General features: G+C 38.3%; 1 protein-coding gene across 4 annotated transcripts in view; it reads right to left on the reverse strand.

Moving 5' to 3' along the window:
• Nucleotides 1-27,231, reverse strand: part of MYH11 (myosin heavy chain 11) — a 56,202-nt gene that overhangs the window by 18,101 nt on the left and 10,870 nt on the right. For 3 of the 4 annotated variants that reach the window (XM_010719481.4, XM_085237118.1, XM_085237117.1), the window contains exons 3-18: nt 26,696-26,852; nt 19,005-19,032; nt 12,766-12,868; nt 11,031-11,051; nt 8,882-8,974; nt 8,060-8,123; nt 6,039-6,137; nt 5,156-5,299; nt 3,740-3,835; nt 3,254-3,372; nt 2,932-3,084; nt 2,311-2,484; nt 1,945-2,118; nt 1,345-1,459; nt 344-537; nt 75-196 (exon numbers count right to left, since the gene is read on the reverse strand). In XM_010719481.4, the coding sequence (XP_010717783.1) occupies nt 75-196; nt 344-537; nt 1,345-1,459; nt 1,945-2,118; nt 2,311-2,484; nt 2,932-3,084; nt 3,254-3,372; nt 3,740-3,835; nt 5,156-5,299; nt 6,039-6,137; nt 8,060-8,123; nt 8,882-8,974; nt 11,031-11,051; nt 12,766-12,868; nt 19,005-19,032; nt 26,696-26,852 (1,856 nt within the window). The remainder of the gene's footprint in view (nt 1-74; nt 197-343; nt 538-1,344; nt 1,460-1,944; nt 2,119-2,310; nt 2,485-2,931; nt 3,085-3,253; nt 3,373-3,739; nt 3,836-5,155; nt 5,300-6,038; nt 6,138-8,059; nt 8,124-8,881; nt 8,975-11,030; nt 11,052-12,765; nt 12,869-19,004; nt 19,033-26,695; nt 26,853-27,231) is intronic. The other variant, XM_085237116.1, reaches the window with a different exon arrangement.

Here is a 27,231-nt window from a genome sequence, read left to right on the forward strand (position 1 = left end):
GATTATTTTGTACAGGCAAACATGTATACAAGCCCTTTTAAGCCCTACGTTAGGACTGAGCAAGGGATTCCTACCGCTGACGGAATTCCTGGAAGACAATTCTGTTGGGGAACCCTTGCCGGCAGATACGAATACCTTCCAAGACACCATTGCAGCGCAACTGCTCCAGCACTAAATGGGCATCAAGTTTGCCAGCCTGAAGAGGAAACAAAAAGTATTTTTAGCACAGTAGAAATTTGCAAAGATGTTACTAGCAAATATCTACGTTTGAAGACATCTTTCAGTTCTGCAGTGTGCACTAATAGTGTGCCAAGAGTCTGAAAATTGATCATTTGATATTTACCCTTTTTTCATGATTTGGAATGATGCAGCGGACAAAGTTGGGATTGGTATTCCTTAGGGTGGTCATCAGTTTAGTCAGCTGCTCCTTATAGAGTTGGCCCACAGTACGGAACATGCCTTTTTTGGTTTTTGAAGAGCTAGGCAGTGAACTTTCAGTCATCTTGGCCATCTGGTCTAGACCAACAATACGATCCACTGCAATATAAAAGAACATGTGAGTGGGAATGCTTATATAAATTGTCTTCACGTCACCTTACACTTTTCACTGTCATTGCTAAAGTGCACCTTCCAAAAGAGGACCTAAAACTTTTGATACAATTAAAGCATGCTAATGAAAGCATTAGAAAATATTTCTGGGTAAATAGTCTACTTCTGTCTAACTCAGAAATAAGGGTTTTTGTTAACTAGTGGAAGAATGGAACAATTGAATGCACAGCACGTGTTTTATGGCTGCTCTACAAAGGACAGACCTGCAAAGTATCCCTACTAGTAGGTTGTGTCACAATGTGTGACAACCATTAAATGTGTATAGTATGGTATGCGTCTTAAAGATCCATGGAAAATTTTTAAACAAATGCAGTGTTTTCTATACATACAGATACTCTTCTGGTTGAGTTTATTTGAGATAAAACTTTGCTGAAGAGAATTGTAGTAGAATTTTTGGGAGAGGAAGAACATGTTAAGGACTGCACAGTCTTTCGTAACAGCAGTGACAGTGTATTAAATGAGCTGTCTGATATATTCCATAACATTATACTAGCTTAATGAATATTTTTTATTGCGTTGCTGAATAATATTAAGTAAGGAAATTATTTTGGTAGTATTTAGCTATCTAATATGCTTTTCATAACTATTTAGAAAAGAGTACTCTTGTCTCTTAGATCAATTCTTCCACTCTTATTCACGCTTGTTTCCCACTAATAAGGGAGAGTTGACAGAACAGTTCTAGTACAAATTTCTCCCTTTAAACCACGTTTAATGGTTTAGAGTTGTGATTCATACCATCTTTCCAAAGATCTGCCACAAATTTGTCTGAAGACTGGTTTAGCAGAGAAGTCACATTGTCGTTTAGTGGATCCATGTTCTTTGTCAGCCAGGCGCTCGCATTGTAGGAAACCTACAGAAAACAATGCTGGGTCAAAAACCTGTTTTGCCACAAACTTGGCACAGCCAAGAACACAGGGCACTGTTCTAACATAAAATAATTTAAAAAATAGTAAGATTTGAAAAGCTTTCTACAGTTGAGAGCTGAGTTGAATATTTGTTCTTGCATGTACTTCCATCTAAAGAGATTTTTTTTGCAGACATACCCATGGCAGAGGAATCACTATGCCTTTAAAAATCTGTTTGCTAGAGAAAATCCAAGTTACTTGGGTATTCAAAACCACAGTGCTGGTTAATTTTGTTTTCATGTGAGCTTAGCACAACCATGAATGTTGTGCGAATCTTAATCCCCACCTTTTGTAATTGAAGCCCTTAATATATACTTTATATAACTAAAGCCATCCCTATCAATAGGAGAACAAGATTGATTCAATGTTGGTCAAACAGTAAAAAAGAAACAAAGTTCTGTAAGTCAATGTGGCTCAGTCTCTCTCATACCTTTCCTGCATAGTGCAGTATGCAGAACTCAGTTTTATCCTTGAGTTGTTTGGACTTCTGGAATTTGGGATGGTTGCCTTGTTCTTGAATTAGTTTCTCCACAAAGGAAGTGTCAGTAGCTTTGGGGAACCAGCACTCCTCATCCAGCAGAGCTAGGACACCTGGGGGGTTGGTCTGCAACATGAGCAATACCAGATCAGTATAATCAAAGCTGGAGACAAAGAAAGAACATCACCTTCTTTTTGCTTTGTTATTAATCCTCCCAGGCAACAACAATCTAAAATATCTTAAATGCTTCTCATATTGATACATAATGGACCTTGATGAAACCTACAGAGTATCCCATCCATACAGACATAAACTTACCGGTCTTTCAATTAGCTCAATGCAAGGTTGCAGGTCAAGGCCAAAGTCAATGAAATTCCATTCAATGCCCTCACGTTGATATTCCTCTTGCTCCAATATAAACATTGTGTGGTTGAAAAGCTGCTGAAGTTTCTCATTAGTGTAATTGATGCACAGCTGCTCAAAGGAATTGATCTGTGAAAAGGACAAAAGAATTGAATTTCTGATGTTAGAAAGACACCTGAAAGAGGCAACGTAAATGTCAAGATAAAAATTTCTATATTCTGTTTTTTTTAAAGATTACTGTAATTCAAAGGATCCATATTTTTCTAATTTAAGGCTTTCTTGCTTACAGTAAGATCGCATGTAGTAAATCTCAAAACTGGGACCTGTCCAATAAACCATAAAGACCAGAACTTGATTCTAAACACAGAGTCCCCCAGAAGCCCAGCAGTGATGCTGCCAGTTCCCAGCCCTTCCAAGCAGAATAGTCCTGTGGGTTGTCTTGGCCACGAGCTGCTATCCAGCTTGAGAGAATCAAATTGTTTATGTGGCTCTGAATTTAGATATTTGTTATCTTGCATTCCAAACTACAGCATGACGACAACAAGGAGTTTAACCACTCTGTCCCACAGCACATACCTCAAAAATCTCAAATCCAGCAATATCAAGGATCCCCAAGAAAGAAGCTCCTTGTCGTTTAGTTTTATCAAGAGCTTTGTTTACACGAGTTAGAATCCAACGGAAAAGACGTTCAAATTTTGCTTTGGCCAAAGCCTCTATGGCAAAGTCAGCCTGAAAGAAAGAAAATTCTAAGTGAAAGAAGAAATCCAATTAACTGCTAATTTAAGTAAGGATAACGCAAAGAGAGAAAGAAAACAGATTCCCTTTAGATGTGATTTAAGAACGAAAAGAAGAAAGGGAAAATAACTCCAGGAGAGCAGAACAGACTGCAAGTAGGTACCTGCTCTTTGGTCTGAGCTTTCTGAACAACATCTCGTCCTACTTTGATCCTTGGGGTTAGAATAGATCTTGTGAAATCAGTCACATTAATCCCCATCAGGTGACAGACTTTTTGAGCAGCTAGAATAAAAAAGTGATATTATATTTCAGATTGAATTTTCTCTTAGTGTGAATATAAGCAAATCAACAATTATGTAATGTAGTTTATCTTCCTTGAAAGCTCCTCTGTTATACATGCAAGAAAAAAAACTTGCTATAAAAGTATTATTCGTGATACAACCAAGGAATTCACTGATGATCAATTTATGGATTCAAGATTACCAAAAAAGGCAATGAATATTGAACTGATTCTAAGTACGGCATATCTTTTAAGACCTGTGAAGCATATACACATTGACAGTTTAAAATCTTGATAAAGAGTGCTTTCTCAGCTGCTATTTTATTACTTTCTTAATGTTAACTAACTTTTTAAAGTGACAAATCATACCAGTATTGTCAGGCATAGAAGCTTGATCGGTGTTTCTCTCCTTCTTGAAGACAATATTGCCCAGCTGTAGGACAGACGAAACAACCCTCAATATAGCTGTAAGATAAGCAGACAGTATAAATGAGGAATGGAATGGACACGTTTTGAAAACTTTATTCTCTGTAATAATGAAAGTTCATTGCGTGGCCTTTGGTAGTCTATACTTCCACGGAAAGATCTAGATTTGCTATAGAAGACAACTATAAGCTGCATTAGTTTGAGAGCTTGCAAAAGAGCAGCTCAAATAATCAATGCAATTGAGTAAATGGGCCACTAAGGGAACACCAGCATCTGCAAAATGTGCTGCGTCCCCAGGTAGACCTCCAAATCCTGGGGATTCATCTCCCACTCAGAATGGCCTAAGCTTGGTCATTTGAGAATCTGTATCTCTGTCTTTAAAATCAAACATATCTATGAGTTACCAACAGCTTTAAGAACAGATGACAATTCCAAAGCTCTGGCTGTGCAGGAACATGTGGCTGTTCATTCACGCAAATAAATAGTGTACAAATATTCACAGGATTTGTGCAAGTACAAAACAGTAATTGATTAACATTTGACTATTAAAATGTAGATAAATTTCATGCCTTTTTACCTCAGGTAGTAAAATCTGCGGCTGTGCTACAGATGAGATCATATTAATGTAGGGAGGTCATTTGTTCATTTGGTAGACTCATACAGGAGAATAATACTGTCCTAATGGGCTTGTATTTTAAATCATGAAATGAAAGGGGTTCAGACAGCAATACAACTCCTTTTGATGTCATGGATAGTGCTGCTATCAACACCAGTACACGCGTCCTGGCTGTAGAACGAAGCAGTTTTTGTCCATACCATAATCTAACTTTACCAAGACAGATTTGTACTACTGTCCTGCAAGGCAAAGCATTTTTGTCTTAGCACCCTCGGGCACTGATGCAGACAGGAAAGGTAACAGAAATCAGCTCTGGCTGGCAAAGCTGCTCGAAGGCTCGAGTGACGATGTGACACAGTTTCTGCCACCAGGTGTCACTTGAGGCATGGCGGCTGCAGCCATTCCCATGGATGCTGGTGAGCACCAGACAAAACCCTACACTCTCCCCGGAACTGTGAGGGGTAAATGGTGGTTAGTTTGATGCCTGTGGCAGGCCCACATTTTCAAGGTAGCTTAGTTGTTTGTCTATTTTCCCTTTCTCTGGAACAGTGGACAAAAGTATGAGTTATTTCAGAGAATCACAGAATTTGAGCCTGTTTGACTCATTAAAAATTTTGTGAAGTAAGATTCTACATTTGTATGCTTATTTTGCAAAGTGGTCATTCTGGACAGAATGAGTTGCAGTGCATTTGGATCTGTATATATTATTACTTGCAGAATACAGTCGTGCTAACAGTTCTTACATGTCTGTTCCTCCTCAGTAAAGCCCATAATTCTCATGGCTTCCAAGGTCTCCTGGAACATCTCATCATCTTGTTGAGCAGGAATAGGAACGTGACCATTAGATAGAAAGGTATAGTTGTTGAAGCCTTCCAGCAGCAGATCATCTAAAAGACAAAGAAGAAAAGTGTAAGTGTGTCAGCTTAATGACATAAATATTACATTTACTTCTGTATGTAACCTAGTCAAAATTCTCTCTCTCTTCTTGGCCCACTAGATCTGCACATTCAGACTGAATAATAATAAGAATGGAACCAGGTAACAATAAAAGGGGTCCAAACCAAAAAGCTCTTAAGTTCCATACAATGGCCAGCAACAGATTCTTAGCATAAATATTAGGGAAAATGTAAAGTTGTCTATTGCTTTATACATTCTTTCAGTCAGTCATGTAGGGAAAGATGATATATTTAAGCCACGATGTTCCAATTGATGTTATATTGAATTCCTATTTTTTTTCATCCACTTACACTTTTCACCACAATGTTATGAAACTATAAATTTCACAGTGTAAACATGAGCTATAAGAAAAATATTCTCTTGATTGTGAAACTGTTAGCCAGTAATTATATTCGGAACCCCTGTTTTTTTGTGTGTGTGTCTGTGTGTGTGTGTGTGTGTAAAAAATAACACACAACTCCTCCTTGTTCATCTTGATATCATTCAAGATGAATGAGTTTATATCTCCTGTCAATTGAAAAATAACAATAAACTGCAAATCAGCTGGCTTAAACAGACAACAAGTTGAAACTTTTTTACAGTTCACTTAAGATATTAAGTTAAATCACATAGGAAAGCAATTCTTCATGCTGTTCAATGAGATGTAAGAATCATTAGCAAGTAACTTACTTCTCATTTGTTCAGAAGCTCCAGCAATCAAATAGTAAAAGATATGAAATGTTCGCTCATCTTTAGCCTGACGAATAGCACGGGATTTTTCAAGCAAATCTGTTTGTCAAGTATGTTAAAGCAAAAAACAAACAACAAACAAACAAACATATTCCAGTCCTTCCATAATTGTGCCTTCAGTCTCAGAACCATTAATAGCACTGCTTAAATTTTTTTGCCATGAGCTTATCTAACATGAATTTGGTTCTAATTTTGTGTTGAGATCATAGTACTGGTTTAATTATCACCATAAGGAGTAGATTAATTTCCTACCTCTTACTATATGATAAAAGCTGGTAATCATGATAGTAAGCTCTGCAATAGTCATACATGCTTCTAAAGTTAAACATATAACAATGGTATTCATAACAACATTTACTTCACTTTCACAATTTCACAAATATGATTCTTTTATCATAGGGTGGGGCTCCTAATAATTTTTTTAAGGCCAGTATTGTAGCTATAGAAGCAATAAAAGCAAACTTTATTTATTGTCTACTTTTATGACTAAAACACTAAAAATGTAGTTGGCAGCAATGTTAAGTATTTTGACATCAGTGGCTGATTTACACTTTAAATGATACAACGCTATAGATAAAAATTCAGATAAGACCTGAAAAAATGAAGCCCTTTTTTTCTTTATGGGTCACTTCTCAAAATAAGTGCAGAAAGCTAAACTGTTTGTTGTTTGATGTTACATTCAACAGATAAGGTCCTTCTTTTAGCTGTATGTTAATTTCTCCTCATTTATTGGAGCAAGCAGCTCCTCTTTGCAAAGATGAGCAATGCAGCACTGAGGAATTTAGCTACATGCCCATTTATACACTATCTCATAAACATAACCCAGGGAAGAGGCATCAGTACTTGCCAAGTAAAGTCAGGGTAAGTTGAATTTCTCTGAAATACTTGTACTTTATTCCTGGAAAAAACCCACATCAGAGCTAATGATATATAGCTCTAGGTATGTCACTCGAATGACCAGGTCAGTATTTAGTTCCCAGAGCAAACAAGTTCTCTGAAAATATCTACTGCTTGATGCCATATGGGACATCAGCAACAGCAAAATATTTGTCTCACTTCAGTTATGCAAGTTCCCAGATTAGTAATTTCTGACCATGGTGATTTAACAAAACATGCAAAGATCAAGGCAGGTTCAGGGTAAACTGTCCTTCAGTTTGACAAAAGGAGAGGAACTACAGAGCATCCAAAGATAGCTCTTCTGGCTGCACCATGTTATTTGGCTTTTCCTGTCTCTTTTATTTTTCCTACTATCAAGTTCTTAGAGGGGTAGGGAAAAGTATATCACTTTTATTGAGATGACCATTTATCCCGCAGACATAAACTATTAAGCTGTATTATCATATGGAATTCTCCCTCAGCAGGTTATTCTCCGTACTTTTTATTGGAATCCATCTATCCCTGTGCAGCAGACATAATTTTTGCAGGAATACCAAACCTGGGCTTGAGAAATGGGAAACATTCTCTGAGCTCCTGGATAAACTGTAGTGATAATGCCACATTCTCAGTCTTTTTTTTTTCCCCCTCCCCCTTCCCCAAAAGATTCTCTAACAGCACTGATGAGAAACAGGAAAGTTTCAAATCTTTTTATATTTGGAAACGTAGATGACAGAGAACTGGATTGACCCATGCAGGATAGCACCTGTGATGTGAAACAAAACGACTGCATAGCTTTCAAGATCACATGCAACCTCAAACACAAATCAATCTCCTCCACTTACTGAAGCTGTATGTGGAGAATAGCATATTTTCCTATAGATGAGAAAAGAGACCTGAAAATGTAAGCATAAGAGTAAGACAAACTGAGAATCTGGTACCAGCATAAATGGAACCACTTCCCTCCATCTTTGTTTATACCAGCCTCAGCAATATTTGCCTTTCTTAGACATGCAGTGGAGCTTGTTTATCTTTCTTCCTTCTGTTAACCCTAGTTAGCTTCCAGTGCTGTTCACAGAAAAGGATACAAGTCTCTATGTTTGCTCCCACAATGTAGCCTGTCACATCAAAGTTGATGCGGATAAATTTGCCCTGTGAAGGAAAAGAAGACCTAGGTTGGGCTGTTCTTTTAGGTTATGTTGGGTTTTACAACATTAGCATGTAGGCTGTTCAGTGGGACATGTACATCATCCTCTTAAGAGTAACATGCTCAATTCCTTCCTGCGAGGACAACCAGGCTGAAATGAACTCTGACAACGGACAATGTGGGAGTAGCATTAGATCTGAGAGATCCCTCTGCAGAAAGTCAGCAGAGGTAGGAGTGAAGGGCCTGCAGGGAAAAAGAACATCTGCCAGCACTCCCTACAAAAAGTAGCATTAAGTAGTTACAGCTCCCATCTACTGTTACTCTAATGTGAATCCATGTGAGATGCTTTTTCTCTTGTAGTCTTTCATTTAAGTCATTAACAACTCTTGCTAAATAACAGGAATACCTTCCAAAGATGCATGCTCAACAACAGTGGTGCAAAGAAAAAGGAAGTACAGATTTTCTTTTCAAATTTCTAGAGGATGATGATACGTCCTGGAACAGTAGTTGACTTTGCAAGGCCACACACAGACTGATAAATTGTGAGAGAACAATGGTACTGTCAAGTCTGAGATTGATTTTTAGTCCTGTTAAAGGCCAAATTCCTATTTCAGAGAGAAATTCTAAACAGTAATTCAAAGGGATTGGTTTAGAGAAGCTTTTTAGAGACAAGTACTGAAGGTAAGAGAGCGACTCTTTGTACACTGATTTAAAGAATGGTGTACCTCCCCACAGTAGACCCGAATGGATTTCTCCTACTTACGAATCTGGAGGAGTTGTCATTCTTCACAGTTTTGGCATTTCCAAAGGCTTCAAGAATAGGATTTGCCTGTAGAAGCTGTTTTTCCAGCTCACCCTAAAATTCATTCAGACTCAGTTAACCCTGAACTTCATAATTAGTTATTTAAAAACAGTACATGTACACTGGAGAAAAATGTGGAGAAAGATAATTTAAGCCTCTAACTTTTTTGTTGAAGACTGCACTGCTTGTGGATTTGTTTTCATTCCCTTTTAATCTTTGTGTTTATATATTTGTGCAGTCAAGTGCTGCCCTGTGTGCATGACCCTTTTCCAGCCCTGCTGCCTGTGGCAGATCAAAGTCTATTAATCTGTTTAGCATCATGACTGGTCTTTCTTAGTAAGAGGGTCATTCAGTGACAAATTATATATATATATATTCAGTTTAATGTCATTTTTAAAGAGATTTTCTTAAAGGAACCTCTAGCATATCTTTTTCAAGTTAGTTTATCGAGATCCTTTGCTAGCAAATGACGATGTAATTAGAATAACTTGCTGAGAATCATTTTAATATAATGCAGCACAAAGCTACAAAGCAGATTTCACCAAGTCTATTAATAACGATCCATGCAAGGCTATTTAGGTTAAAAATGGAAGTGCATTGATTTATTTCAAACTAAGATAATGAATTCTCATGCAAACACACAAACATTTTATTATGTTGTTAATTGTGCTTGGTAATGGCTAATGGAAACACATCATGCAATGAAATGAGCATGCATCTAATACTCCTATTTATAAACAAACCAATGAAGCTAAAAGTCTTTGCTTACTATGATGGTTTGACAGGTTTTTTTAACTTTTCATTTAGCTCTGTGCTATGAAATTACTTTCACATTTGCTTCTTCTCACCATATTTGTGGACTACTTTACAGTAGCATGCCCCATTTTAAATAACTCGTGCTGAATAACACCAGAAAAAAGTCCTTGACATATAATATGATACCATTTAAATCATTCTAATATAAAAATGAGTCAATATTTAAATTGAATCCAGAGGCAACAATTTGGAAAACGACATTTCTTCCCAATTAGGGTGCAAAACTTGTAACCTTCTAAATGCCGTTTCTGAATTTCTTGTAATTTATACGGGAATGATGAGAAAATATAATAAAAATATAATAAAAATATATATAATAAAAAATATAATAAAAAACCAAGAGTTTCTTAACAAATGGCTAAACTTATCTACAAATGACAGAAGGACGAGGACCTTCCCAAGAGTACAGATGTTTGGAGAGCTAGGGCATGAAGAAAGTCCACTGAACTCCCTGGAGTTGTTTGGGTCAGCAATGAATTTAGCTTTTTTTTCAGAGAGCTTGTCAAATGAATAATAAATAAATTAAGGGGCAACACTTTGCCATAGCTGGTCTGAGAACCAGCAATCAGAATGGGGGAAAAAGGATAATGCAAAAAATTGCCCGGCACACAAACGAACATTATATGCCAGCAAACCTGCCTATATTCCCAAAATACTGATATGCTGGATGGCACAGCACAATGCAGGAGGGCCCACGAGGGCCTGTTACAAACTGCCATAACATACCTGCAGACACACGCTGCAGTGGGAACTGCTCTGTTACACATTACAGCAGCAAGCTAGGAGCATGCTAACCTTTGCGGATGTGAACAGTTCTCAACAGTTACACGAAAATGTAAAATTGAAGCAATATCAAATGGAAAGCATGCAGCCAAACAAATCAATCAACACCGTGAGTTTTAGGAATTATTTCACAACAGTCCTAGAAAGTTCAACCTGAAGTATGGAAAACATTTAGATATTTTCATTCAGAAATCGCATTGCTCAATTTCAGGCTGAGTGACTCTTTCAGGATCGTGGGAAATTTCATTCAAACTATGGCAATTTAAACACACACATATAGAAGAGAGTGATATTTGAGAGATGACCCTGCCTGTGTCAGACCTCATTCTTCATCATGGAGCCTGACACAGTTAGGGTTGATTTGTGAGAGCATTTGGCGCTATTGTTGCTTTTCATCATATCATACAACATATTTCAACAAAATCTCTCTTAAATTTTTTGAGGTGCAACAATAGCATGCAGATCTACACTCAGTGCCTTAAACACACATCAAACAGTCTAAGTTACTCACGTAAGAAAAAGATGGACCTTGCTGTATTGAATAATGTGGTACAAAACAAGTGTCAGTATCATTTCCATTACACAGACATTTTTATCGTTTTTCCTGTATTAAAATAACCAATACACAGTTTCCATGCAAATAAACCAGAAAAACAAAGAAAAACAATCTATTGCAGACATACCAAGAGTACAAATACAAGTAGTGTATTGGAGTATTTTAACTGAATTAAAAAAAAAAAAAAGACCTAAAGCAAAGGGATGGGATTTGGATTCAGTCCCAGGTCAGTCTCCCAGGACCAACAAGCAGGGACAGATATTTTTATGGTGAATCCCCAGCTCTTCTCTTGTGCAGTGGAGACATTTTGCTATTGATTATTTTTTTAATGACTGAAATTGCAGTGTCAGTAGCCCTAGGCACTGAATTACTACTTGTCAACACATTATAGAACAATTTAGACTTTCTCTCAACCTTCATCTGGTGGATATTTGCCTTCACGCCTGTCTTGGAGCCACTTTAATCCTGAGACTCATGTAATTCCCTGGAGGAGTGAGCTGCAACTACAGTTTCATACTCAGTAGGAATGGCCCTGAAACCACAAGTTCATTTCCCCCAGCCACTGAGAAGGACTCAGTTGGATGAAATAAGTTTTTTTTTCATAAACATTCAACAAAGAAAAACTATGCCTTTGATACTGGGCTGTTTCCAACAACTTGAATCACAGATTTCTAGAAAGTACTGCCCCAAGGGGACATCTACTTCTTCCCCTTCCCTGAAGTACAACAATTATTCACAGTGGAAGAGGCCAAGCAGTGCTTTGGAGTTTTCTATATGTAGGCATAAAGCACAGACAAGACCCAGCACAAGTGTGGTTGTGAGATTTTTACTTTGTTTTGCACTATGCTACTAATTCCTTATTTTTCACTCAGACTTGCACTTGGGACACACTGACATCTCTCCCTTAATTAAGCTTTTTTTTTCATAAAAGTAAATTGCTACTTTATTTCATTTATTTATTTTTTTTCCAGGAGTATTTGAGTAGCATAAAAAGGGCTGGAAATGACTTAAGATTGAAGTTACATCAATGAAAACAGCAAAGACAGGTGAGAGCTTCAGCCACACCAATATCTCAGAGAACTGTGTTGACTTAAGCTAATATTACAGTTCATAGCAAAATGATGAACTTAAATCACTAAGGTAAGGTTATTACAAATTTTGAAGAAAGTACTTTATTTAAAATCTGCCTTCCAAAATTCTTCTGTGTCAAAGGAGCAAAAAGAATAGGATGTATTTAGGAACTCTTTGCTACCTTGCAAGAAAATATGCCTGCTAACAAAAGTGATCAATACTTTAGGAGTTTAAAAGTTGTTATACATTTTTTGTGTTACAGTAGGATAATGTTTTAGTTAAAAGCTTTTCCAAACTTCTTATTTTCCAGGGGCCAAGGGTAGAATAAGGACCCAAGCCCTTGCAGAATTTAAGTCTTTCACATTATGATATAAATAGGTGCTATGCATATAGAAAGCTATGAACATTTCTCTTCTAACAAAGTACATTCTGATTTGATGCCTAAGAGGATGTCAAACAAAAGATTTTTTTTTCCATAAACACAGAGCTGTGACCTAATTGTGTACTCTTAATATGTCGACTATTTGGCAAGCCACAGACGTTGAATTGCTGTTAGCAATAAGCTCAATACGGTCCCAATAGTCAAAAACGAGAGTTGAATACAGAAGAGCTCACTCACAGTGATGCTGGTGTCCTTTTTGCCCTTATGTGATGAAGCAACAACGGCCAGGTACTGAATGACCTTTTTGGTGTTCTCTGTCTTGCCAGCACCAGATTCACCTCTGAGGGGAAAGAAAGTAACACAAAGAAAGCTAGGTAACTGGTGAGCTCCTTCTGCCATATGATGTACGTCATGTATAAAAACAAGACTGGAATCTGCCTGGCTCTGTAAATATCCCAGAATACAGTCTCTCTGAATCCACCTGACTTTAGCATGCAAAGAACGCAGTATCAGAGATGTATCTCTGTCCCATTTGTGTTTTGACTGGACACTGGGCCATTTAAGGCAATTGTAAAACATTTTTTATGGCAGTGCCTGAACATTCATGAGAACTGAGGCTGGCAGAAAGAACAACAAGAACAAAAAACATTAACTATAATGTGGTACAAGAATAAGAAAAGCTATCAACAAGAATACAGTAGTTTTCTCTATGGAAATTCTGGCATTAAAGCAACTTATATCAATGCTGGAGAATAAGGGAATTATACTCCCTTATATGACCTCTATGTTCAAACTTTCCATGAATTCAATGGGACCAGAGCTGGCACTGCTGGAAGCATCCCTACTAACAGGGTAGCAGGGACATCTCATATGGGGACATTTCTGATCAGCAGAACTGCCATTCTGGCTGTGCTCTGTCTCTTGGGAAGCAGGAATGCAGTGGTAACTTTCCACCTTCCAGAGGACTTCCATGGTTAAATTTATTTACATCTTCCAAGTCTTCTCATCAAGTAAAATGCTAGTTTTCAAAGTACAGGAACAAGGACCCAGATTTGCAGTCTTTAGTCAGAAGTAAGAACATTTCCAGCCTACTCTTCCCTCTTTGTCACATTTTATCATCTCAGTTCTGCTAGATTTTTGACTCTGATGATGATATGGACTAGAACATTTTTATATTGTTCTATATCAGCAGTCAAAAAGGGCATGAAAGTGGGTGTGGATGAAGTAATTTAGCTCTTTTGACTCTATCAAGCTAGTGCTGTGAGGAAAACAGTCTACATGGAAGTCAGACCTCTGTGCCTTTGGATTTAAATTAAAATGAATTTAAAAATAAAAAGAACAATACATATAAAAGTCCCACAGATATTTGTTAGCTCTTTTGAAACTGAATCTGTTTGGCTGGATCCACTGCAGTTGTGCTTCTTTTCCTAATTAGGAAATAAAGGGGTTAATTTTTCCTACCAAGGGACTAGTGAAAAATGGACATAAAAAAATATGAGTAAATGCTGGGAAGAACTTTTAAATTGTGATGACATTGATTAAACCTTAGGACGCCAGAAACAATTTCTGTCTGATGCACATCACGATGAGGAACATTTAGAGTTTTAACCAGAAATAATTGAGATGATTCCTTTTCACAAGACCTGGGTTAATTTGCACAGTTTAGAGGTTGGATCCATCTCTCCCCTGGACTTCAGTGCTAAAACATTTCCATGTTTTATTGATAAAAATTAAGTGTTCTGGGAACAATTCCAAACTAAGCACACTGATTTGAAGACATATGTGTACAAAGTTTTCAAATAAATCTACCTTGCATCTCTGATACTTCGGAAAAAAATAAAAGCATTCTTCAAACAAACTCTAGGCTTTGAACTATTCTATTTTATTAAAGGTTATTTGTAGTTCATCACTACATGAATTGCATTTCCTTTCTCCCAGGGCAATGGTGCCCATCATTTGGCTTTTCCCTGAATGCCTGTGAGTATTACCATATAAGGCATCATTTTACTTGTAATTATCCTACCATACTGTAATGCTTTAGTTACTTAACATTTTGTTCTGTGCTTGCTTTCCTTAACTCTTTGCTCCTGCACAGTTTTCTATTTTTTGCAGCTATTCTTTTTGAGCTTTTAAATTCCTTTTGAAATGGACAATAACAAATTCTTCAACATGAAATGGAAATGTTTCAGCATGAAATGGAAAACAGACATGATCTCACAGCAATAAGGATAAAAAAAAATAATCAAGTAATGAAGTATCGTGTTCATAGCTGATGAATACTTGTAATTTTTCAACACATCAAATTACTCTTAAATGTCCCTGACAATAAATAAGTCTGATAAACAAGTACTCATTAAACAACATTACACTGAAGGATGCAGCAGAGCTGTATGACAAGGTCTAGACTTCATCTCAGTGATAGAATCCAATGTGTTTGAAGAGTAATTAATTAAAAGGAATAGCTGAATTAGGTTCAGTGCCTTTAAACATAAAGAAGCTTAAAAGGGGAAATATCTAGGAGGAGGAGAGCATGTGACTCAGTTGATTTCATAGGTGAATTAAACTTTTCCCAGAACTATTGAGCTGCAGCAGAACTGGGCACACTGCTTTTTTTCCTCAGCATCTTTCTTGAGGTTCCATCGTTTCTAGGATGGCAGAAACAAGTTTTATTGTGAGGTGGTATGAAGAATCCCATCTGTTCTAAATCTGCATGCTGTCTTTAGTCTCAATGACTCAACTGTTAAATAAGGGCCTGATTCTTGCAAGCGTCACTATTGCAGCATGGACCATACACACAATGGGGTTCCTCCCAGGGGGCATCTTCTGGTTCTCTATGTTCCTCAATCTGTAGCTCGAATCATGTTCCAAGTGAGGAGTGCACTATACAAAGTCTATTACCTCTATCCTAATCATTCTGGGGAGCAGAGAGATCATCTATTTAACTGAAGTATCTCAAATCATTCTTATTGCTGCACGCTTAGAAGCAGCACATTTATGGCCAATGTACTTCTTTTCTACCAGCTCAGGTGGGCAATGCAAAAACAAAGAGAGGAAAAGCAGTAACTGTTGCACAGCTGTGATAGTCCAACAATAGTACATATTTTCATCCTAAGAAACTGCCTTGTTTTCCCAGAGTGAAAAGATATACTAGGCTTATAGGCTTGCTACGCTAAAAAAAACATGAAGCAATGCTCTCTCATTGTGTGACATATTTTAAATTTATTCCTCCTTCATTTCTTGCCCAGGCTTTTTTTTTTTTTCTTTTTTGTTTAGTAACTCAGTAATGGATTTAAAGCACACTTACATAGTGCTACTCAATCCTCCACAACTCCATCGCTTTCACCTTAAATGAAAATTATCTCAGTTTGAATAGGTTTCCAAATTAGCACGAGGTGAGAGTGGGAAGCTGACTGCACTGGTGTGGGGTAAACCTGGGGTGTAGCTAAGACTGCTGCATGTTTGGGGAAAGAATAGCTAAAAAACTGGACCTCTTGTTGAAAACTTGAAAGCTTTCTATATTAATATTATGATATAAGACTTAGCTTAATTCCACTTTTGGAAAGATCTAAAAAGTAACAGCAGGATTTATTTCCAGCATTTGTTTCAGCAAGCAATGAACCACAAAAATTGACCATTCACACATCCCTTAATCTGGCTACTCTGGCACTGCGGGAAGCCTCTGTGAACACAGCAGTCAATGAGGTGCTCCAAATCACATTAGGACTTGGCAGGCTTCATCCTGCAGTATGAGATGTGCAAAGATAATGAAAATCTTTGTCCTAGACCAGCTGAATCCCCAAAGAGACCTCACTCAGAAGCCAGCCCACGGATCCCACTAAGTTTATTTACACAAAAATCCCAAAAGACTGAGCTGGTTCGGCACCAAGCTCCACTTCAGGTCTAAAGCAACACAAGATAACCATGCGGGAGAGAGGCCAGACAGCATTGCTTGCCAGCTCCAGCCTTTGAGATTTAGTGTGCTGGGAAAGAAAAGAGTTCAGCTCTCTTGCAGAGGAGTCTTTGCCTAACAAGACTTTGCAATTTGGAAGATGTCTTGGGTGACTGCTTCTTGACATGTATCAGGAGAGAAAGCAGGAGGAGGTAATGAAGCCAAGTGAGTCTCTGGAGAGTTTGCCCCAGAAGGGAGGGTAAAGGATGGTAACTGCCCAACCCAAAATTTTGTCTGTTGCTGTACCAAATTAAGTGCAAACAGTACCCTGCTCTGTACATTTTGATAGAAGCTAATCAATCTAAATGCATGCATTAAAAAAAAGTAGATGAGCTCTTGGCAGCATCCCCAACTATTTCTATATGAATCCTTACAGCTACATTTTTCACAATTTAGGTACCAGGCCTTGGAAAGTTTGAGTCTATTCCTATTGAAAGAAAAGATCCCAGGTGATCAATGCCATGAGTTCTTCAGTTCTTGTTCTATATTTTAGGCAAAAAGATAATGTCTTGGAATTTTTAATAATTATAAAATACTGTGAATTGATTGTACTTGAGAGCTGCCCAGCTGAAAGCCAAGTGGACTTTCTTGTTTCCATACAGACAAATAAGGCCAAAACATAGGATAAACTACTAGTAGTTAAAGCTGTGTATATTGATTTTAGCTTAAATAATCTTGATTTAAAAAAACAGTGAGAGGAATTTTTCAAGCTATGGGTCATGATGCCAATCCAACACACAACAGCTATTCTAAACAAGATTGTTTTCCAGATGGGAAAGATATTTCATTCTCTCTATTTTATGTTTTAGTGGTGTGAAATGCTTTATGTTTTCAGCTCCCAGGTGAAGGGAAAAAAAAATATTCATATTCAATATATTTTGTAGCCATCAGCAGTGAAAAAAAAAAGAAATGAAAAATGGAAAAAGAAATGAAAGAAGTGGAAAAAAGATATTTTATAAGCAAAAAGGAATTGAATTGCAAAAGAAATTTCCTGAAAATAAAATAAATCTCAATATTTCAAGATTAAAAGATTTGAAGTGTTACTGATAAAATAATAAAGTAAGGTGCAGGAATAGAAGGACAAAATGCACAATTTAAATTAGTCTCCTTTACCATGACATGTTTCATCCTGGGAAGAAAGTGATGGTCTTTTTTTATTTCATCACTGCATTGATTTTAGATTTGTTTTGGTTTTCATGCATATTTGCATGACTGATATACATGCATGTAACTGAAATCTGTTTATGAAAGAGGCCAGAGCTATGCTAGTCTCTGTGGTACAGTATGTAATTTCTACTTCTTACACGATGAATTTGTTCCAGCCAGCACTGGCACTCACCAGTACCTGTATGGCTGGTGGTCACTAGCACTGTTTTCTAAAAACAGCCAGTAGCCACATTTTTATGGATAACCTCCCCAAACCAATTCAGTTTGGATCTATGACATGTATTTGCAGTCTCTGACTGACTACAGCATCACTGTCTAATCCTGCTAACAATACTATGCATGCCATCTTCTGCAAACAATTATTTGTTTTTACATGAATTGAATATGACCTTTTTTCAGGAAAACAGGAAGATGTGTAATACAACAAACATCAAATTATGCCAAAAGTGTCTTCAATAGCACTCAAGTAAATAAAACCAACTGATAAGCCATAGATGAATGTGGTTGTCATTAAAGCTGAAGGTTATATAGAAGATCCCCATCCAATCTACCAGTCTGAGTGCTTTGCAAGAATTGGTAGGAATGATAAACCAAGGGAATGTTGGGGAGTAGTATGTCAAACATAGCAAAGTTTATTGCAATAAAATCGCCATCTGACCCATGGTACACTAATTGCCCCCAAAACATCTGGCACTGATGGCAGGTCAGAACTCAAAGAGAACATCAGCAAGCCAGGACTCAGAACAATCAAGGCTTTCAGAACACGGCTGGCTTAGTTGGTGTTTTGCTATTGCCTAAAGCAATTACATAAAGACTGCAGAAAGATTCAAGTAGTGCAGTGTGCACTTAGCCAATTCTCCATGGCTTTGCACACAGGCTTCCAGGTGGGCTGTGCCACATGGAACTGCCAAGCCTTGGGCTGCTGTAGCTACACAATATGCTAACAGCCCAAAATATCATGAACAGAAAAGATCAATTTCTTACAATGACAACGGACTTAGAATATGACAGTAGGCTTCTGACGGGCAGGAATGAAAAGCAGTTCACTTAATACCCAGAATTCTCCATGTTCCTCAGTTTTCTCAGTTTCTTTAAGGGACCTCTTAATCTACAACTACAGTCTCCAACTTCTTGTAGTAAACTCTGAATTCAAAGTCAGTTTAAACTGAGAACTGTGCACTGAAGACATATTATGGCAATGATATTGCTTCTTATTTTGTCAACAGGCAAATCTTCTACTGGGACTGCAGGTCAAGCTCTTTGAAGGTGAGGATATATCGGTTCCACCAGAATTTGAATTGATTCTGAATAAGGAATGACATTGTAATATTGAGATGTAACAAAATAACAGTTTACTTACGTGCACAGGATAGATTGGTCTTCTCGGTCTGTGAATAAAGAAAAAATCCATTAATTAGGGAAAATAGCTAAGTCCTGACAAAAGTACTTATATTTATAATGACTTACATTGAGCAATCTAGACCTTTCAAAACCTGACAATTCACAATTAGTCAAAAGTACAGGGTTCACATCTTATTTAATTTGCCATCATATTTAAATAAGGATCTCTAATGGAAATATTTTGTACCAAAAATGAACAAAAGGTTAGGAGTTCAAAAATATTTTTTCATAAATTCCATGAGAGATGAACTATAATGAGGACAGCAAAAAGATCAGGCTCCCTATAAGAAGATTATAATTGATAATTTCAAGTCTGAAACTTGAGTTGTTATCATGCTTATGAAATATGGCTAGCAGCCCACTTCAGACAAAGTCTAGACAGATAAGGCATCGAAAACTAAGATATTTTATGGTGGTCATTAGATTTTCAAAGCACAGCAGTCCAAATAGAATCACAGAATCACAGAATGGCCTGGGTTGAAAAGGACCACAATGACCATCTAGTTTCAACCCCCCTGCTATGTGCAGGGTCACCAACCACCAGACCAGGCTGTCCAGAGCCACATCCAGCTTGAATGCTCTTTTCTCTCCATTTCAGATTTAGAAATGCCTTTTTTATCAAAACGTATCCTTCTGTCTGTAAGGTATCCTCACAATTGAGAAAAAACAAGATACATTTTTTACAACAGCATATTAACAAGTACGTAAGTATTCTTCATGCTTTACCATGAACAGGATTGTCAAACATATATTGGATGGAAATTTATAAAAAGGTGAGCCAAAATCTCTATTTCTACTGTGTAAGACATGTAAGAGGTTTCTGTGCTGCAGTCCAATACACCAAATGTTGCAGCATGGTTTAGAAGCACATCTTGTCATGTATCTCCCTTTTTAATGTATTTGGAGTTGGAGTTTCTCTTTACCTTCAGAACTTTTGCACAGAATTTTCTACCAAAAGCCTGATCTCAGGACTTTAGGCTGTGATAGTGAACACACACTGAGGTTTCCTAATGTGCTCCGTAACACTGACGTATTTCCCAAAGCTCCACTGAAAGAAGACTTCCAGAAAAGTCTGTGATACTGACAGGCTTTACAATTTGGTCTCTATGGCAAGATGTGTGTTTAGAATGTTTGCTGTGATCAGTTCTGAAGTAGAGCCCTTTTTTAAAACTGGAAATGTTCAGCACCAGAAGAGGTTATACAGAAAGGTGTGGTGTCTCCATCCTTGGATGTATTTTCAAGTAGTCTTGACTAAGGCTATGAGCAACTTCCATGGCATTGAAACTGGCCCTTCTTTGCAAGGGGCTGCATCAAACTGCTTTCTACAGACTTAGAAAAATCTTCTGAATAAGAAAACAAATTCCCAAGTTCGTCAAATGCATATTTGAAATGTGTGCTTGGCTTAGAAACCCAAGACTTGAAGCAGACAGTTAAATAAGGCAAAAGCAAACGTGTCTGTATATTTATGTATTATCCACCAGATGCAGAGTGAGCATTAGACCAGTGAAGCCTCTGGGCAGAAGTTAAGACACAAACCCATTGCTCATTTTGTTTTGTGAGTTGGATGACTTGCAGGGCTACCTATCTGGTTGCTCACCCTTATCGCTGACCTTGCATGTAATAAATGGCATGAGATAAACAAGCTTTCTGTACTGCATGAGGATAATAGAGATAAATTCAGCCTATTAAGCTTACAAGTTGTAGTAATTGCTGCCTGGACCACAGCCAGCCTAGGAAAAGCAGTAGTGGATTCTGCTTTGGCTTAATGATACTAAATAACTGTATTTACTCCCAGTTTCTCCTTAACGTTCAAACTGGTGTTATACCATCAATTGCTTCATTGATCCCTTGCTCAGAAAATGGCACCACTTTACTGCTTTGCTTGGTAAATTGGTACAAAACGAATCATTACATTGCTGTTGGAGGTATTTGTCAACACTGCAGGACTCTTCCACATACACATTTTGGAGGAGGGGAGCTGTGTGCAGTGTTTAGTTTTCACTAAACTTGGCTTTCTTTAAAATTAAAAAAATGAGAACGCAGTAGAATTTTTGCTAAAAATACACTGTTGTGTAAATAGAAACCATTGGCATATATTGATGTTACACCACAAACCCATAAATATCATAAAGAAAATAAAAGTGACTCCTTGATACAGAGTTGCCAGTGGAAATTCTGAGCTCAGGGGACATTAGAAAAAGTAATATTCCTGCAAGCCAAGTATTTTTTCATTTCTCTGCCTGTTGCTGCCCCTCTTTCCCTCCCCAGTAAGTGACAGACCCCTCTTGATCGTGTCTTATACGAAGGTATGCACCATAGACATTTGTGCATGTGCACTTTGTGAGCTTGATAACAATTAGCCTGAGGGCTACTGGGAGTTCTTGGAGGGAAAAGAAAAACTATGTTGCTTTTCCTTTTTTTTTCATCTTTTCCTTGTAATCCTGAATGGCTTCTAAGACCGTGCCTGTGCAATCTGATTGTTCCCTGTAAGTGGGCAGCCCTATGGCTTTCTTGCAGAAGTCTGTGAGGAAGCAGAAGGAAAAGACTCCGCTCTTGGTCACCGGACTTATCTCTTCCTAATGCCCCAAGCACTTGGCAGCCTTATGAAGTCCTGAAGTAATAAGCCCTATGTTGCTAAGTTGTGCAGTCTGACCTGCAAAACCTCCCACTGACATGCTGGCCAATGCACATGCATGGAGGGAGAATATGCAACATTGCTCCATTTCCTTCAAAAGTTTCAACATATTGCAAAAGTAAGGTTGAAATCAGGAAACCAAATCCTATTCTGCTTTGTCTTGAGCTGCAATGCCTGCCTCATTTGTTTTCCAGGACTCTCCAAATTGATTGCTTCTATTTCTATTCCAAAATATTTTATTTTCTATAGGAAGGATTGTGCCCTGTTTTGGGACTCTGAAACATTATGTGGGTAGATTTAGCAGAAGAAAATGACTTGCACAAAATAAAACTTGATAAGCATAATTTCTGGGGCTCACAAAGTAACAAAATATCTTGTATGTTCCAATATCTCTATGGTTAATATCTTTTTTAAAAAATACAGTACTACTTGGAAGACATTCACCCCCTGTATGTCTATATTAAACATTTTGGACATTTTGGGATTTTCTCCTGAATATTTAATAGTAAACAGACATACTTCACTGTCTAAAATCCACCAGCTTTCCTAACCATGAAATTGACCTTTTTTTCTGGAATATGCTACACTTTTTCACGAAACACCTCCAGTTTGCTTGTAGGAAACATATGCCCCTCTGTTCTCAATAGACACGCTAGTTCTGCTTAATCACAAACAAAATCAGATGGTTTATCACAATGAAGCAGCAAGCTGGCAGCTTTACCATAAAAGGGAAGAACAGACTGAAGCCAAGCTCCAACACTCACTTACTGCCTCTTTACATTTGTTAATAACTGTACTGACTAAAGGGGACATTTCTGTATGGTCCTGCTAAGGACATGATAAACAGCTGGGTTTTCATGCAACTTCCTTTTCTAGGACCTTGGGAACTGTGTTTCTCTCCCAAACCTCCAAGTAGCTACAAGGTTGTTTGTTTTTCCATCTTTAACTCAAGCTTGCTTACAAAGTGCTTTCATGAAAATGGCTTTGCAGAAAATAGATAAGCTTCTTGGAGTTGAAGAACGCCTCAGTATGTCTTCTCAGTATTATTCAGAGCATGTAATAAAAGCATAATCTTCCACATGAAAAAATATTTCTGTTATTACTGCTCCACAACCTGACCTTCCTTATTTGTGCTGTTTATCACACATTTGCTGTTCGCCACCTGCAGAGACAATAGCAGAAGGCAGCAGAATTACCCATCCTCACTGGACTACTACCACTGGCATCTGGCAGTGCTGCAGAAGCCATCCATCCATCCACCCACCTCTGGCTCCTCTGCCCTGCACCATGGTGCCCTCTCGTGTGCTGCATCACGCCTTCGTGCAGCCACACTGCACGCCAGGCTGCAGTAACCCACCCTAAAATGAAGCTAGCAAAAAGCAAGGAATGGTTATTAGCTGGGCCATTTCTGTGTGAAGACTGCATGAAGATCAGTGCTGGGAGTATTGGGATGAGGAGGCTGAGCCCTTTACATAGCAGTGCTATTGCAACTGCAATGAGAAGCCACTGCATCCATAACACAGGGTATAGAGGTCAGTAAAGAAATATAAGTGGACTTTTTAATGATCGTTGTCTCCAATTATTTGATTTCTTTTAACAGTGGCTGTGTTGTTACAAGAACAACTTTGATGGGATTTGAACATCATCTCTAATGAATACATTAACCAAGTAAGTCTTGAAAGCAGAGGAGGAGCACATGCTTTTTGCTGGATGTTTGTGCCAACAGAGGTTTGAATGTGAAGGGTTCTGATCCCCAGCTGATGAAGTTGCAATAGGACCAGCTATTGGCAGATACCATGGCTTGATTTGTTGAGAGATAGAGGTAGCCCAGGACATTTGAACAAGCTGACTGCTTTTGGCCAGGCAGTCCTGATCACAAAGTACTAGAATGTAATTCTTCAGTCTCGTGAACCTAAGATATATTTTAGTTTGGCAAGAAGAAACTAAGCAAGTTTCTCAGATAAGGAGTAATATTGACATTTCTCAAGGAAAACATCCACTGCCCTGATCCATGTTTATGAACACGAATCTCTCTTTATACTCCCTTGACAAACATGCTTACAAAGTCCCACGAAGCACTCTGTCCATATGTATTGCACACACACACACTCTGTTATGTTGATGCCCATCCTCACCACCTCAGCATGAATACAGTTTGGCTACATAACTAGTTATATTAAGCTTTGGTTTAGTTTTATGCGCAAAACATGAGTCTGTTTTTCCAAACAAAAGCTCAGCTTTAAAGGCAGCTGGGGCCCTCTTCAGAGATGGAAAGACTCCAAAACTGCATGTGCAAGTAAATAAGCAAGTAAAGCGTGGGTGTCCTGGGCTTGTGATGCAAGTTCTTGTGGGAAGGGTTTGGCTGCTGTGCCAGCTGCGTGTGGTTAGGAGGAGGTAGTGGAAGTGTCTCTCTTAAAGTTCAACTTATGGTCTGTTCCCTCCTCCTTTCTTTCCCCTTCCTTCCTATTTGTTCTCCTCTTCCTTTTTTCTATCAGGAAGGTTTCCTCCAGAAAAGACATATGAATCACAAGATATGAAGATCCATCAAGAATTGATGGAGTCAGAACATTATTCCAAGCACCAAAAAAGTGAATAGAAAGCAGGGAAAGCATCCACTTGTGCTGCCTCTTCCTCCTAACCTGAGAGGCACAGCTAAATCCTGGCTGTTCTAGAAGTAGTTAATGACTGCAGCGAAGGGTGATTATGCTCAGGTGGCTTCACAAGACCACCTTAGGAACAACAGGAGAGAGGAAGAGTGAAAGAGATCCTTATGCTGTTGGGATCAGGCAGAGAACCGATATTAGTTTTGTCTTAAGAAGGAAAATCGTATATACTGCTATACTGAAACAATTCTTATTTTTCAGTAGTGGATGCAGTATTATATTCTTTTTTTTCCCTGTCGGTACCTTGCAGCACTTTCTTAGCTGACTTCCCTCAACCCACTTTTAGGGACAAGCAGCAGAGTTCTGTGTTGAACGAGAAGGGTACTGCTGAACTTCTTGCATAGCTCCCCAGTGAGGCTCACTGCTGAAAGGCTTTGAGGAAGGAAGGCTGCTTTGACAGCAGGCCCTGCTCAGAACCCTGAGAAGTGCTGCATGCAGACCACAGAGATCAACACCTGATCTGCAAGGCAGATAGATGGCTGAAGCTTACAGGGATCTGCTTCTACCAAGTAAGTTTCTTTCAGCTGTGGCTCCATAAATGAGATTCAGTGCATCATGTTATTCTAAAAGCTTAAATCTGTCCTCTCAGCCCTAAATACTTTTTATATACCTGTCCTTGTATAGGTACAGGTACCTATAAGGAGGAATATCTGATTTGCAGAAAATAGATAAGGAGGAATATCTGATTTCAGTGTGTCTGTTACTGATGCTTTGCTGATCCTCCTTTGCTGCACTGTAGTTCTGCATCCTGTGGGTGATCAAATTGATACAGCTCCAGAAAAGAAATGTTCCATAAGTGACAGGAAGAAAAAATGTTGATGTTTTAAGGCAAAGTTTAGAGTTGAATTCATTATGTTTCAAGTATTTGCATGTCTGAAAATTTAAGATCCTAAGGTTAGAAGCCAAGGTTACAATTAGCTGATCAACTTACATAAGTAAATGATATTCAAGTGGTTTTTGTCATCTGGGTTATTTTGTTAACACTGCAGTTAGTACATAAAGTACTCAAGACATCTCTGGGGAGAAAAAAGCCTGTTTTGATGCTTTTGATATCTGTCACCATTGGTGCGTGTATCCTTATGTAGTGTTTGCTCCAAAATAACAGAGATTTTGTTGATATTTAAAGATAGCAGAAGTCTGAAAGGTGGTTGGTCAAATTAGACAGCACAGAGGCTTATCACATACTTTATCTACTTTGTCTACTCTGAGCCTTGAATTATAACAACATGAACCATCTGCAGTGTTCTGAACAAACTGATCTTAAGATCCAGTCAACTTATTTCTCTCAGATTTTAACTACAGGAGTGCTGCAATCATTGTGATCACAGTGTGTGCCAGGGTCATGGTTAGATAAAGTGCAAAATGGTTTTGATGGATTAGTATCTCCATAGCAATTGCTGTTCTCTGTTTGTATGTAAACGTTGCTAAGAAGTCAATGCTGGGTATTTTTCTAGCAGCTAAACTGACATTTCTAGATGCTGTTAATCATTTTTCCCCTGTCAGACCAAAAATCCATAAGTCCTAAACCCTTAAATCCTTAAACTTAAAACAAGGCAGCCCTAAGCTTCAGGGCTGAGTTTGCAAATCTTGCTGAACCACAGTCGTAGGGCAGAATTTCTGCAGGAACAGACCTCAAATGGAGATTTACATTTCAAAGTGTTCTGCAGCCTTCTGGTTCCCCAGAGCACCCGAGGCTGCTGCGAGATGGCAGCCACTCACGTTCCTGCATTCTGTAGATGTTGCAGCCTTGTGTGGTCATTGCTGTAGCATTTTTATCTCTAAATGAATGATCTTTCCTTAGGACAAAATCCCCTTAGCCTGTCAGTATTCAATGCAGAAATTCCCTACGTATTTTTAAGCTCTCATTGTATGCTTTGGGGTCTGACTGCTTTCCCACTGCTGTTCCATTAGAAAACAGAGCACATCTCAACTCAAGACTCCAAAGCATTAGCATTGTACTAACAGTAGCCCCAGAGTGTTATTTGAATCTGCTTACTAGGAGAGAGCGAGGAGCAATGCCGACAGATACAACAGCCTTAGCAGCTAACTTTGGAATAGTCTCCACTGGTGCAAAGGGAGCGTTTTCCATGCCCGTATTTGCCAAAACTATTTGCTCAACTTTGAAACCTTCCCACATGCCTCGACACAGATGGGTAAAAGGATTGTTTTTCCTTTTTGAGTCAGTGTTTGTGGAGTGCCGTTCCTGCCAAAGAATTCCTCCGAAACTTCTTGAAAGCCCATGTCTCCCTGTGTATCAGAGCTTTTCTGTCTGTGCTTCTTGAGGGAGCACAAGCGCAGCAGTACACTGTTTTCTCTCTGTTAAAGTGCAGTGATTTCTAAGAACTTGCCTACCTTGCAGCATGCTCCTGTAGGCTGTGTCTGCAATAGCGTAGATGTGGGGCGGCATCTCGTGCCTCTTCTTTCCCTTGTACATGTCAATAATCTTCTCTGAGTAGATGGGCAGCTGTTTGTATGGGTTTACCACAACGCAGAAGAGACCTGAATAAGTCTGCAATGAAATTCAAGTGAAAAAGGGAATTAGTACTGTGTACTGTATCTAGACTGGGAGACACAGGCATCAACTGCACTGAACCAACAGGATTTTAGCAAATAACAATTATTCTTCTCAATTTAGTATGACAAATGAAGTGGCAGTTTCTGGGTGTACGTGTATGAGTGCAGCTTCCAAGTGCATAAATAATTATTTCTAATAAGGAATCTGACAGAAAGTACAATTTTTTCTGCTTGTGGAAATATTCTGCTTTGATAAAATGCTGCACTTTTTTTTTGTTTCAGTTGTTTTTGGTATGTAATGGATCACCTTTATTTGTGATGAGCTAGGGACTACAATGCTTCAGAATGTTCCTTTATACATGTATTTGTGTGCT

The sequence above is a fragment of the Meleagris gallopavo genome, chromosome 16, assembly GCF_905368555.1.
Source record: "Meleagris gallopavo chromosome 16, MGAL_WU_HG_1.1, whole genome shotgun sequence".
NCBI classification, from domain to species: domain Eukaryota; kingdom Metazoa; phylum Chordata; class Aves; order Galliformes; family Phasianidae; genus Meleagris; species Meleagris gallopavo.